General features: G+C 33.0%; 1 protein-coding gene and 2 non-coding genes across 3 annotated transcripts in view; all 3 read right to left on the reverse strand.

Moving 5' to 3' along the window:
* Positions 1-15,720, reverse strand: part of LOC142351062 (uncharacterized) — a 161,382-nt gene that overhangs the window by 118,911 nt on the left and 26,751 nt on the right. The window contains exon 6 of the mRNA XM_075403140.1: positions 3,918-4,024. Within this exon, the coding sequence (XP_075259255.1) occupies positions 3,918-4,024 (107 nt within the window). The remainder of the gene's footprint in view (positions 1-3,917; positions 4,025-15,720) is intronic.
* On the reverse strand, positions 4,333-4,404 carry Trnaq-uug (transfer RNA glutamine (anticodon UUG)). Its single transcript has one exon. It is a non-coding gene; the product is annotated as a tRNA-Gln (tRNA).
* Trnaq-cug (transfer RNA glutamine (anticodon CUG)) lies at positions 5,082-5,153 on the reverse strand. The gene has a single exon. It is a non-coding gene; the product is annotated as a tRNA-Gln (tRNA).

Raw genomic sequence — 15,720 nt, forward strand, 5'->3', positions numbered from 1 at the left:
AAGGCAGCAAAGAAAGAGACGGAAGACAGATAAGAAAGAGAGAAAAAGAGAGAAAACACTACATAACGTAATTCAATGAGTGAAACAAAAATAATGCATTCAGTTGAAACAGAGAGGGAGGTAAGTCAGGAGTCAACCCTGACTTATGTAAATTGAAAAACGCGCGGAAAAACTAAGGCGAAACTTTGAAAGAGCGCCAAAATAATAGCGCCTAATAAAAGAATCGGAACAAATTATTTTGAGGAGCATTTTCCATATTCAATTTTATTTCGGTAAAGACCTTTACTTAGAGAATCTTTCTGTCGTTACCTGCGATGCATCAGCATTTCTCATTCCTGACTTTTTTGTGTAATCAGTTTTTCGGTCATCGACCCATTTTGTATTGACAACTTTTCGGTCAAAGACCTATATTTGCATCCTAGGCTATTCGTTCATTGCCCCTTTTGGCACACGCAGCTTTTCGGTCATTGGCAGCCTTTCTTTCAATGACCATCACGGCATAGTTAGCTTTTCGGTCATTGACCTTTTTAAAAATAAATAGAAAACACTATACTAAATGTTCAAGGGATATTGAAACACGTGTGGATAGGAGCGCGTTAATCATTTGCCATGTTGAAATCTTGACAAAAGTTCCACTACATCCAGAAACTGTGCAACAATCTATCATCAAACCATTGGGGAGGACCTTTGGCTCTTGAGGCAGGAGAAACCCAAAAATTGATAGAGAAAACTAAATAAAATTTCCAAAAAAAGAAAAAATTGAACTTGGATAATGACAATGTCAAAAAAAATTGAAAATTGCGAGTTTTGTCAGAACAATGCCAGAATTTCTGATGTTAAAATTTTAAAAACCATTCAGTTGCCACTAGAAACGTTGCAGTAATCTATTATCAAACCCTAGAGCAGGTTCTTTAACACCTAGGGAAAAACTCAAAAACGACAAAAAACTACAAAAAACTTGAAAATGTAAAAAATTAGTATAAATTTGCGTGTTATTGTTTGGAGTTCCAAACAGATAGCTTTCAAAACGGTCATAAAAAGTACTTATGTCTTCCAAAAGACTTTTATGCACTTTAACAAGCTTGAATTTTGGTCCATCAAAAAATTCGAAAAATGCCGAAAAAACAAAAATAATATTTTGGGCTCAAAAACTGCTAAATGACCTTTTAACCTTAAACTGAGGCCTTTCCAGTAGCCTAAAAGTAGTAAAAGCCGCGATTGATTACTATAACAGCGATTGGGATCGACAAAACAAAATGAAACTTGATTTTTGCATAAACACATTCTTAAACTGCTTAAAATAAATGCCACAAAGATCGTTTGAGAGAGATTAAATAGAGTAGTTTAACCTCATTTGTTCGCAACTAACATATTGTCGACGATAAAAAAATCAAATAAAGGCCAAAAATAGCAAAACCTTCTTTTTGGATCTATTTCAAATTGACATTTTTTCGGTGAAAAACTTTTTTTTGCATCCTTTTTTTAAGCGGCGCGTGAACCTTTTGGCAGCTAGATTATTGGTCATTGACTCTTTTTGCTTTTAGTTCAATGACTCTTTAGCAGTCTGCGCTTTTTCGGACATTGACCTTTTACGAGAGAAATTTCGGTTATTGACTCTTTTGGCAATTACAGCTTTTCGTTCATTGACCTTTATAAAAATGCATAGAAAGCACTATACTGAATGTTTAAGGGACATTGAAACATGTGTGGATAGGAGCGCTGTTAATCATTTGCAATTGTGAAATCTTGAAAAACATTCCATTACATCCAGAAACTGTGCAACAATCTATTGTCAAACCATTGGAGAGGATCTTTGGCTCTTGAGGCTGGAAAAACCTAAAAGTTGATAGAGAAAACTAAATAAAATTTTTTAAAAAAGCAAAAATTGAACTTGGATAATGACAATGTCAAAAAAATTGAAAATTGCGAGTTTTGTCAGAACAATGCCAGAATTTCTGATGTTAAAATTTTAAAAACCATTCAGTTGCCACTAGAAAAGTTGCAGTAATCTATTATCAAACCCTAGAGCAGGTTCTTTAACACCTAGGGAAAAACTCAAAAACGACAAAAACTACAAAAAACTTGAAAATGTAAAAAATTAGAATAAATTTGCGTGTTATTGTTTGGAGTTCCAAACAGATAACTTTCAAAATGGTCATAAAAAGTACTTATGTCTTCCAAAAGACTTTTATGCACTTTAACAAGCTTGAATTTTGGTCCATCAAAAAATTCGAAAAATGCCGAAAAAACAAAAATAAAATTTTGGGCTCAAAAACACCAAAATGAACTTTTAACCTTAAACTGAGGCCTTCCCAGCAGCTTAAAAGTAGTAAAAGCCTCGATTGATTACAATAACAGCTATTGGGATTGACAAAACAAAAAAATGAAACTTGATTTTTGCACAAACACATTCTTAAAGTGCTATCTCCTAAATCTAATAATTTGAAAAATTCAAATCTATCTTTGATACCCACAGAGAGATTTGTTGACAATTCTCAAAATAAGAAAATAAAGACATCACCAACAAACGTCGAGCGAATTGCTCTCAAAAGACCGTCGAGCGGTTGGCTTCGTCAGCAGCCAGCCATGGTTTAGTACGGCTAGTTTTAGCTTAATTCAAGAGGTCAGCGCAGCGGGACGCACTTGGTGAGCAACAATAGGGGGGAGGGATTGGGACAACAGTGGGGGGACGGTGGGAGGGAGATCTTTGGCTGCACGGGACCCTTACGGCCTGAACGATGTGCATGGGTGGTTTTTTTTGGGGGGGTGGGGGGTTTAAAAGGGCCTATGTGCGGGGAGTCAAATTCTAAGAACCGCCCTTCACAACATAAGAACAAGTATGCAAAGCAGTTTCTGTGAATTTTTATACTTTGAGACTAGCGAATTGAGAGGCTCTAAGAGAACTTAACGCCCGCCTACCTGTTTATCCCGTTTTTGAGGACGAAACGTCAAATGGGTGAAAGACTTTTCTTGTGTCCTTTTTTTGTGCGGCGCGTGAACCTTTTGGCAGCTGGATTATTGGCTTTTGACTCTTTTTGCTTTTAGGTCAATGACTCTCTTGCAGTCTGCGCTTTTTCGGAGATTGACCTTTTACGAGAGCAATTCTGCCCGCTTAACCATGCTGCGCGAGAGCTCTTAAACATGCTCTTCTATAGTTCTTAAACAAGTTCTTAAACTTCAGAGGCCTCTTAAACATGCATTTTCGCCTTCCGTTAAACACGGTGCCTTATAAACTGTCATGCATTTAATATATAGGATTAGTTAACAGTGAGCCAAGGAATAAAATTTTAAAATTGCATTACGACGCGTCACACCCGATGGGCGGGGGTCAAAAATATTATAATGCAGCATATTTGTTGGCATTAAAAACCCGATTCTGTGGGTTGCAGCTTTAAAATGTGACCCAAGAGACTATTTGGTTTCTTCGTGATTTGAACTGATGAGAATTTTTGGATTCAGCACAATTATTCACGGAATTCATTTCTCAATAAGGGGAAAAATTGGGGTGCGTTTGCGCTTTGTTCTATGTGTGAGGTACGGTACAAAAACGTTTTTATTTTTGCTAAGTTAAATTCAAAGTTATTCAATGGAGCTATTTACGATTCAAGAGAGCTATAGCTAAGGGATTTTATGAATTTTACAGCGTTCAACATTTTTCATTTTCTGTATTTACCAACCAGTCAAAAGCTGGAAGCTTAATAAACGCTGCTACACAGTACACAGTTAATGAGTCTTTCCCATTTTAGACCCCCCTGCCCAAAAAAAATAATTATAGCCCTCCCTACTGATTTCGTGGGTAGGGTTAGTATAATGGAAAGACCACAGTGAAAAACTCATGTAGTACATCCACGTGATATCAAGAAGGAGAAAATGCTAATGGAATAGATTCCAAATTCGAAACTTTAGGCAACACTCACCTTCAAGCAATTTGTAAACGACATTGGCAGAATTAAACAACTCTATCACTTGCTCGATGTACTCCTTCATCTGTTTCATTTTAGGCATCTCCGCTCCAAACATCAGCCTAAAAGATTCCACCGATACAATTTGGGGTCTTTCCCATTATAGCCCCCCCCCATGAAAATATAGCCCCCCCCATTATGGTATAATTATCATGATTGGGGGGGCTATAGGTTATCTGACCACTAGGCTGGGGGGGGGGGGGCTATAATAGGAAAGACCCACAATTTGTGCAACATCCCATCGTCTCCCTCCCCCCGCTGCTAGTACAAGGGGCCCCATTTTATGAGGCAACCAAAATTATGGTTCATTAAAAGCGCAAAAATGAAACCTCAGACTAGAACGCTCAGAAACCTATTTTTGCTTAAAAGAAGGTCCCACCGAGATTTGAACTCGGATCTTTGGATTCAAAGTCCAAGGTGCTAACCATTACACCTTGCGACCGTGTACAGTATACTAATACAGCAAATTTCAAATACCAATTTGGCAGATTTAAATTTTTTTGGAAGGGCGAATTTGAACATAGGAGCGCGTCTGTTTGTGATATTCTTTCACTTCTTCTGCATCACAGTTGCTATTTATTGCTGTAGTTTATATGGGTCTTTCCCATATGGGTCTTCCCTCCTTCTATGTAATGACACGTGCTCGTAACTGGGGGGAAGTGCATAACGTATTGTGATTACAAACGAAAAGATCCATATAACGTTCATCCCACCTAATTAGCATATTTCCACGATAAGTGGGGGGGGGGCAATAATGGGAAGGACCCGAATAAGATCCGTCGCATCGTCCGCAGTTCAGGTTCATATTATTGTTGCGTAGGTGGCCCCTGAAATGAGAACCTCCTGAGACTAGTTTGCATGAAGGTATCTTGTGTTAATGTATGAATGTGCCTGATAATACAGCAACTCCGAGTTGCTCTAGCGGTAAGGAATTGTGGCTTTCACCCACAAAGCCCGGGTCGACTCCCGGACTGCGAATTTTTCAAGTTCAACTTCTGATTTTATTCAGAATTTGTTTGAAGTAGATGAAGTAGAGAATTCTGAATTGAATTTAGAAGTCAGAATTTGGAAAATTTATTGAAATCGATCGACCATTCAAAACTGTCGATCAAGAGAAAAAGGTCCCACCGAGATTTGAACTCGGATCTTTGGATTCAGAGTCCAAGGTGCTAACCATTACACCATGGGACCTCAACTTCCACATTGCGACAAGAGCAAAGCAGCATATTGATTGAAGTGCATGAAACCTTCCGGCATGGTCTTTCAGATGGAGTAAAAAACCAATTGAAACACCTTTACCAGCTTGCAATAAACGAACGAAAATGAAAACATGTTTTCCAAGTGTTCTTAAAAAAGCATATGTACCTTAAAATTACAAAAAAGGTGATCCACAGGAATCAGAAAACTCAACCCCATTTTTAAGAACTCTTACAAAAATATTTGAAAACTTCTATTCCAACAAATTCTAGAACAAGTAGAAAATGATTCGATAAACATAGCCGGCATATTGCCGGAAAACAGCCGCGATAGACGCATGTGGCCTTGCATGGAAATGAAACAACTAAAGAAATAAGATACAGATTGACCACCAGTCTTTAATAGACAACTAGTCTTTTTGGGTTAAATTTGGACTGTCAGTTTTATGAGACACATACGCTCTATAAGCAAAAAGCCCTACTAGAGCTTTTTCAAATTAATATTCGAAATCAAAAAATCAAAACTCTAATACGTTTGCCACTACTTATAAGCACACTATTTATTTTTAACCAGTAAATGTTCATAAAATTTAAAGTTCATTAAGTGAGTTCAGAAGTCAAGTTTTTTATTGAGGTAAGTCACGTAATTGAACTAAAAGCAGAACGAAGGACGTCACACACAAATTTTAACAGCAAAGCAGTAGATACTGAAATCGAAAAAGTCAATGGTCGCGTCACTTCACGGTGTCCCCAATAAAAGCCGCTATCGTTTCGCGGCTATTAATCATCAAAAAAATTTAAAACTTCTGAAAAAAAAATCTGTGGAATTAAACTGCCATTTCATTAATAGAATCAACAAACAACCTTGTAGAACAATATGAAAACGTTATAAATATTTTTAAAGTGTTAACTAAACTTCACAAAAACCCAAAAAATATACAGGATTTCTTTTAGGATTTAAAACATCATTTCTAAAATCCTTTCTATCTAATAGAGAGCAATGCGTTAAAAACGGAAACTTGTATTTAGATTATCTGCTGTCAAACTATGAAGTTCAAGGAAAAATCCTCGGGCCCCTAATTTTATACTGCATATCAAAGATCCCGGGGAAAAAATTAGAAGAAACATTTATTTTATGTCTCACTTCAAAATACATTAGCACTTCCTGCTGAAAACCAACAGAAATTTCTGCAAAATCGATAACTATATGAAATAGAACATGCAAAAATGGAGGAGATAAAACCGAAGTCATTGATTCTTCGAAAAAATGAAGAAACGCTCTTTCAGGAATTTCACAGAAAATTTACAGAACCAGAAGTCAGTTGTTATGTGAGTTTAAGGATTGACAAAAAATTTAAACTTGATAGAAGTAAACAAAAGAGTGACTGCTATAAAATAAATCTACTGGGTATGAAACTTAAAACCGCTAAAAAAACTGTGCCTTTTAAATCACTTGTCTTGTCAAATCTCAAATTCTGTTACAATGCAAATTTTCTCTTTTCTTTGCCAGCTTCATCACTTCAGAGACAAACAAATTAGTATATTATGGTTTGCCTTTTGCGTAAATAAAATGCCACAAAAAGCCACTATTGATTACTATAACAGCGATTGGTATTGACAAAACAAAAATGAAACTTGATTTCTGCATAAAAACAATCTTAAAGTGCTAACTCCTAAATATAATAAATTGAAAAATTCCAACTTATATTTGATACCCACAGAGAGAGTGGTTGACAATTCTTCTCAAAATAAAAATTAAAAACATAACCGACAAACGTCGGGCGAATTGCTCTCACGATGTGCGGGGGTGGGGGGGGGGTGAGGAGGGCCTATGTGCGGGAACTCAATTTCTAAGAACAGCCCTTCACACCATAAGTACAAGTCTCCAAAACAGTTTCTGTGAATCTTTATGCTTGGAGACTAGTGTGCTGAGAAGCTCTAAGAGAACTTAACGCCCGGCTACCTGTTTATTCCTTTTTTGAGGACAAAAAAAATTGGTCATGCGAAAAATCTCATAAAAAAGACCAAGAGGACTAATACAGTTGCTACAAACTTCGTTTGAGAGCAATTAAAATATATTTTCTAAATCTTTACTTCAACTTTTTTATTTTACTTCAACTTTTTTAAATTCTCTATTGGGAATTTTCTAAATTCCAAAGTTATGTAGACAGGATAAGAAAATTTTATCATTTTGTATTATGTAAAATTCGGAAATCGTATTTTAAATCTTGGAAAAATGTTTTTAACAGTGAGCACAGCAGATATTATAATGACACAGACACACTCGGAAACCTGATTTTTTATATATTTTATCGTCGAAATTGCTTTTTGTTTAAAAAATATTCTCGAAATGCGGCTTAAATTCAGTAGTCTCAAAACTGTTAGGTTTTAGATCGCTTAGCTAAGCCAAGAGTCTTGAATGAAAGTAATTTAGTCTGATATTTAGAGAAGATATCAAGCACCAGGGGATACGTTTCCAAAAAGAAAAGTCATTTTTCTGGATAACTCTCTTACTTTTTTCGCTCATTTGCCCTAATGGTTCGTGCATTTTGCGGAATGAATTTTTCATGAAAAAATCTCCCCGACAGTTGGAGTTTGATATAATTGTAGGAAAAGACTAGTAAAAGGGGCGGGAAACTGCTAAAATGAGGGAAAAGTTGTCACTTTTCCTACAGTGATTGCTTCAATTTCTCAAGAAAAATGTCATCCTGCCCGTGCCCTTACGACGGTTGTCTAACCAGAACTCCAAATTTTTCAAACTTTTTTGAAATGATAAAAAAATTGAAACCATTTGGGTGCCCAATATTTTGCATTAGTTGAGTATTCAGCGCTCCCGAATAATCCCGAAATATTTTTCGGGGCACTTAGATCTGTTATCATCTTTATCTAGTACCCTGTGGCATGAAAACAAAAAGGTCCTCCTAGCTCTGAAACAAAGCACATTCTGGAAGAATTTGTATAACAAAAAACGCTTTGATATATAGAGTTTCTGCAGTGTTTTGTTACTGGTTTTAGTGCTTTCAAAGAAGACAAATAATTTTTTTAAGAAACAGCTTGAGCTGCAGATAAATTATAGACTCTGTCAAAAAGTAAACTCCTACTTTTGAAAGCTGAGCTTTCCCCGTTTTAACCTACTCACTATGTGTCTTGAATTTTAAAAATTTTGCTCTTACAAATTTTATGAAGCTGCCTTTTTTGGCCATCAGCCAATTGTTTCTCCATAAACTCAACATGTTAATCCAATTAATCAAGTATTTCTTATGTTTCCCTACTTTTCATTTTTTATAGTTTTGTCTTTCAGCGAGCGGTTTGCTTTAGTATAAGCCAGTAGTATAACGTGAGCAAGACAGGGGGGGGGGGGGTAAAAGGAAGTACCTATGTATTAACATTAGGTATAGCCCATTTTCCCTCAAAACCCAAAGATGTACCTCACAGCTTGATACCCACGCTGTTCACACGAGGGGGATTAGCAAGTTAATCCCTTAACAACGAATCAGTAAGGTCATTGACCCCCTTCCATTTTACACTTTATTAATGTAAATTTTCAAAAGTGTACCTCACAGCATGATACCCAAGCTGTTCACACGAAGGGGATTAGCAAGATAATCCTTCAATAATAATTTAGGATGACTCATTTACAGTTACGTACGACTTTTCAAAAATGCACCTCACAGCATGACACCCAAGCTGTTCACACAAAGGGGATTAGCTAGGTAATGTTTTAAAACTAAATTAGATAGGATGACTCATTTACAGTTACGTATGGTTTACGTGATTTTCAAAAATGTACCTCACAGTATGATACCCAAGCTGTTCACACGAGGGGGATTAGCAAAATAGTGCCTTAACAACAAATCAGTAAGGTCATTGACCCTCTACCATTTTACACTTTAATAATGCAAATTTCCAATAACGTACCTCACAGCATGACACCCAAGCTGTTCACACGAAGGGATTTAGCAAGATAGTGCCTTAACAACAAAACAGTAAGGTCATTGACCCCCTACCATATTGCACTTTACTAATGTCAATTTCCAAAGACGTACCTCACAACATGATACCCAAGCTGTTCCCACGAAGGGGATTAGCAAGATAATCCCTTAATAACAAAATAAGAAGGTCAATTACCCATTCCCATATTACACTTCACTAATGTCAATTGCCAAAGACGCACCTCAGTATGATATCCAAGCTGTTCACACAAAGGGGATAAGCTAGGTAATGTTTTAATATTGAACTAGATAGGGTGACTCATTTACAGTTACGTACGGCTTACGTGATTTTCAAAAATGTACCTCACAGCATGATACCCAAGCTGTTGACACGAAGTAGATTAGTAACATAATCCCTTAATAATACTATCCCGCGTATATACAAAAATACCCAATTCTGTCTAAAAATTACCCAAAACTTGCTAAAAAGTACCGAATTCTTGCCAAAAATAGACCACTGTTACCAAAAATTATCCAATTATTACCAAAAACTACCAAATTTTTGCTTAAAAATACACAATTCTTGCCAAAAATATCCAATTCTTGCTAAAAAATACCCAACTCTTGAAAAAACACCCAATTCATGCCAAAAAATACCGAATTCTGTCTAAAAAATACCCAAAACTTGCTAAAAAGTACCAAAAATTAGACAAATGTTATCAAAAATTATCCAATTACAGCCAAAAAATTCACAATTCTTGCCTAAAAACACACAATTTCTGAAAAAAAATGCCCAATTCTTGCTAAAAATATCGAAATCTTGAGAAAAACACACAAATCATGGCAAAAATACCCAATTTTATCTAAAAAATACCCAAAAAATGCAAAAATTTTACCCAATTCATGCTAAAAAATATCCAATTCTGTCTAAAAACTACACAAAACTTGCTAAAAAGTACCCAATTGCTGCCAAAAAAAGCCAATTATTACGAAAAATTATCCAATTATTGCCAAAAAATATCAAATTCTTGCTTAAAAATGCCCAATTCTTGCCAAAATACCCAATTCTTGATAAAAAAAATCCCCAATTCTTGAAAAAAATGCCCAATTCTGACAAACACTTTCCAAAACCTTAAAAGAAATTAACCAATACAGGTTGAAAATAGCCATTTCTTACCAAAAAAACTACATTTTTGCCAAAAAAAGCCTAATTCCTATCAAAACCGAAACAATTCTATTAAAAACTGTCCAATTCCTGCCACTTAAATTTACCAAAAGTAGCTGAATCTTGTCAAAAAATACTCAAATTTTACCCAATTTTCTTTAGTAATGTCGAAAAACGCCCAAATTATAAGCACTATAACAAAATTTTATCAAATATTTCTCCAAAATATATCAAAAATCATACAACTTGCCATCATCTGTATTTATTTAAATTCATTCTGTCAATCCAATTATTTAGTGATCTTACAAACATCATTTTTTGACATCTTCTTTTGTAAGAGCGAATCTTCTCAGGTGATCGATAGAGGTTTTATGAGCACAAATTTATCAGGAATTTTTCACTATCGTTAGAAATTAGTCGTAAATGTATCAATTAAGTCCTAATACCAAAAAAATCACGTCATACTGTCTTCGCAAATACGGACAATTAGGTGATTTCATCCTTGCAAGGGAGCCGCTCAACAAAATGTAGGTCAACTAAGACGTATGATTACCAAAATTACCGAATTACAGATACCTAGGTATTGTATGGGTCATTGAACTCATGTGACCCACATCGAAAACAAAACTTTACAAGTCTCAGACAACATGGAACTAAGTAGATTCGTCCGTGGACATTTTTGTGACTATGAGTTTGCTTATAGACCAATGTATAAAAATTTACTCGGATTTTTTGAGCAGGAGAGAGAACTTAAATTCCTCTGGTGTTTGTCTGACGACTTTGAAAATTTGCAGACACCTGATAAGGATTGTGACGAGTGGGAAAATGTGTCACTGACAGAGAGTTTTATTGCAAGTAGAGAAGAAGAAAACGCAATTGACCCCAAGTTTGGCATGAAAAAATTTGACAAGACAGCTCCCTTGTCGTGTTTTTCTACGGAAACTGGGCAAGATGCAAAGGAAGAGGTACAGGAAGCGTCGGCTGTTAAAAACACTTCACTAAAGTCTGTCGGAACCAACCTTAGTACAATCTAGCTTGCTGGTATACCTCGCTATACTCTCCCTCACTTGACTAATGAAAAACTCATTACTAACATCACGTGACCATACTAAAAACAGAAATGACATAAACACTAAATCATTTTCTACACAACTTTCATTGACTTAACAAAATGTTTTATAAGATCTTATCGGCTACGAGGTTTTTTGTTCCCAATTCTTCTGTGTTTTAATTAAGTTTCATTGGCTCGATATATCGAGGTTAATTTTCAAGATATTTCAGTCATTTGTTTCTTTACCCTTACATTGTTCAGTTACCCTTATTCATCCAGGTTTTCTTATTTTCTGCTTCCAGATCTCATCTTTTGCTCAATTCACCAAAAGTAACTACCAAAAGTAGTAGTTCCAGTCATATCTTTTGGTAGTTTCATTCTTGTCAACATATTCAATTGTTACGGAAACATACCTTCATGGTTTCCCGAAAATGAAAAACGCAAAAACTCTTTCTTATCAGCCTGTAAAATATGGGACAAAAATATAAATTCCGAATAAAATGACCAAAAATTTCCTCATGGAGGACTTATTGGTTAAGCAAGTTCCTTTCTTGACTTTTTCTTTACTAGATTGAAAGTTTTTCGATTACTTGCTGTACTGCACGATTCTGCCGAAGGGTCCAGGATACTGTTACATGTTACCAAATTTTCCCAGCTCATGTTTCATGGGTTAAATGGGTTAATCTTTTTTGTTCTTATTAAACTTTTCCATCCTCAATTTTTCAAAAGACTAGACTGCTTATCCTTTTTTGATATTGTAATCTAGAAAAAGGAATGTCTCGTTGTATTTGATATTGAGTGCTTGGAGGGGGAAATTGTTAAGGAGTTGGGTGTTTTCAGGGACGGAATTGTTTTGGGATTCAGTTTCCTGCCACCCAAAGACTACCAACCTACTTTTCAAGCAAGGTGGAACACTAAAAATTTACATGGGATCAATTGGAGCAGTGGAAAACTGGAATATATTGAGTTGTCATCAATCATTCACCATTATTGTTCACCTACAACAGAATACTTTGCGAAAGGTTTGGAGAAATGTAATCTCCTCTCAAATTACTTGTGTAAAGATGTGGAGAATCTAGATGATCTTGGTTGTCCAAAAGTTTCCAAACTTCTCAACAATTTGGATACTGACTGGGATTGCAGCAACTATCCGTATCGACTCGAAAAAACCTTTCACTGTGCAGAGAAGAAAGCTTATGCTTTCGGAATTTGGACTCTTGATCATTTTGATAACGTATAATATTTGTAATTTCTAATTGTATTTGTGATCGTTTTGTAATTAATTGTTTTTTATTTTACTACTTTTTAAATCAGAGAAAGGTCGCATTGGAATATGATTAGCTCGCTGCAGATTATATGATGGCATAATAATGCTAGAAATTGACTAGTTTTCAAAAAAATAATAGATATTTCTTTTGAAATTGGGAACCAAGAAATTTCAGTTTAAAAGGTCACAGTAAAATGAAATATTAAAAGTTAAATTAAAAAAAAATTCGAAAACTTCAAAAGCTGGAGATTTGACAAGGAGAAAAATTTAAAAAACACAATTTCTGTTGAAAACCTTATGTCAAAAACGATATTTTGAATCAACATGTATTTAAAAAAAACCACTATAAAAAAATTTAATTGAACAAAAGTAGCTTGAAAACATCAAAAACTAACAAACCGAAAATAAAAAAAAATTAATATACACGTTTTTCTTTGTTTAAAACTTCATGTAAAAAAAAACTGTACGTTTTTCATTGTTTTTTATGTTAAACAATGCAAGATATTGCCTTAAAAAATTAGTTTTAAACAAAACACAATAAAATATTAAAATGATAATGTATAAGGATTACGTATAGCCCATTTTACCTCAAATCCCAAAGACGTACCTCACAGCATGATACCCAAGCTGTTCACGCGAGGGGGTTTAGCAAGATAATCCCTAAATATTAAATTAGTAAGGTCATTTACCCATTCCCATATTGCGCTTTAATAAGGTAAATATCCAAAGACGTACCTCACAGCATTACACCCAAGCAGTTCACATAAAGGGGATAAGCAAGATAGTGCCTTAACAACGAATCAGTAAGGTCGTTTACCCCTTACCATATTACACTTTAATAATGTAAGTTTCCGAAGTCGTAACTCACGGCATGACACGCAAGCCGTTCACACGAGGGGGATTAGCAAGATAATCCCTTAAAATTAAATTAGTAAGGTCATTTACCCATTCCCATATTGCAGTTTAATAATGTAAATTTCCAAAGACGTGCCTCAAAGCATGACACCCAAGCTGTTCAAACGAAGGGGATTAGCAAGATAGTGCCTTAACAACAAATTTGTTAGAATGAGTCGTATGTTCACCAGAAGGAACTAGGGGTATTAGTAGGTATTAAAGAAACAGCGGGTATCCAACTGTTGGGACATAAGCTAATTACTCAATATCATGGGTCTTTTTTGAATTGGATATATAATGAATTAGATATTTTATTGTAAAATTGTGAATTGGGTATATATTGAATTGGGTATTTTTATGTAAAATTTTGAATTTAATTATTTTGCTTGAAAATAATTTACTAAAATAGTTTTTAATCAAAGATTTCGTTTTCTACATAAGGTTTTTATCGAAAAATGTAAATTTTAATGTTTTTTATTTTTCTATTTTTCCATTTTTCAGTTTTTGAAGTTTTTCCAATGTAAAATTTTCATTTTTATTGTTTTTTAAAAAATATTGTTTTACTAAAACAATTTTTTTTTCAAAAATGTCGTTTTTTACATAAGAGTTAGCACAAAATGTAAATTGTGTTGTTTTTTGTTTTTCTATTTTTACCTTTTTCAGTTTTTGAAGTTTTTCAATGCAAAATTTATAAATTAATTTTTTTTTCATTAAAAAGTGTCGTTTTACTAAAAATTTTTTTCAAAAATGTCATTTTTCATATAAGGTTTTTAACAAAAAATGTAAATTTTGTTGTTTTTTATTTTTCTATTTTTACATTTTTCAGTTTTTGAAGTTTTTTAATGTAAAATTTTCAACAATTATTTTTTTATTAAAAAATGTCGTTTTACTAAAATCATTTTTTTTTCAAAAATGTCGTTTTTTACATAAGGTTTTTAACAAAAAATGTAAACTTTGTTGTTTCTTATTTTTCTATTTTTACAATTTTCAGTATTTGGAGTTTTTTTTTCATGTAAAATTTTCAATTTAATTATTTTTTTCATTAAAAAATGTTGTTTTACTAAAAAAATTTTTTTTTCAAAAATGTCGTTTTTTACATAAGTTTTTTCAACAAAAAATGTAAATTTTGTTGTTTTTTATTTTTCTTTTTTCACATTTTTCAGTTTTTGAAATTTTTTAATGTAAAATTTTCAATTTAATTATTTTTTTTTCTTTAAAAAATGTTGTTTTTTTAAAATAGTTTTTTTTTTCAAAAATGTCGTTTTTTACATAAGGTTTTAACCAAAAATTTATATTTTATTGTTTTTTATTTCTCTATTTTTCCATTTTTCAGCTTTTGAAGTTTTTTCATTGTAAATGAAAAAACTTCAAAATTTGAAAAATGGAAAAATAGAAAAATAAAAAACAATAAAATATAAATTTTTGGTTAAAACCTTATGTAAAAAACGACATTTTTGAAAAAAAAATTTTTTAGTAAAACAACATTTTTTAATGAAAAAAATAATTAAATTGAAAATTTTACATGAAAAAAACTCCAAATACTGAAAATTGTAAAAATAGAAAAATAAGAAACAACAAAGTTTACATTTTTTGTTAAAAACCTTATGTAGAAAACGACATTTTTGAAAAAAAAATTATTTTAGTAAAACGACATTTTTTAATAAAAAAATAATTGTTGAAAATTTTACATTAAAAAACTTCAAAAACTGAAAAATGTTAAAATAGAAAAATAAAAACAAAAAAATTTACATTTTTGTTAAAAACCTTATATGAAAAACGACATTTTTGAAAAAAATTTTTAGGAAAACGACACTTTTTAATGAAAAAAAAAATTAATTTATAAATTTTGCATTGAAAAACTTCAAAAAACTGAAAAAGGTAAAAATAGAAAAACAAAAAACAACACAATTTACATTTTGTGCTAACTCTTATGTAAAAAACGACATTTTTAAAAAAAAATTGTTTTAGTAAAACAATATTTTTTAAAAAACAATAAAAATGAAAATTTTACATTGGAAAAACTTCAAAAACTGAAAAATGGAAAAATAGAAAAATAAAAAACATTAAAATTTACATTTTTCGATAAAAACCTTATGTAGAAAACGAAATCTTTGATTAAAAACTATTTTAGTAAATTACTTTCAAACAAAATAATTAAATTCAAAATTTTACATAAAAATACCCAATTCAATATATACCCAATTCACAATTTTACAATAAAATATCTAATTCATTATATACCCAATTCAAAAA

This window comes from Convolutriloba macropyga, chromosome 12, assembly GCF_964194025.1.
Source record: "Convolutriloba macropyga chromosome 12, txConMacr16.3, whole genome shotgun sequence".
Taxonomy (NCBI): Eukaryota; Metazoa; Xenacoelomorpha; order Acoela; family Convolutidae; genus Convolutriloba; species Convolutriloba macropyga.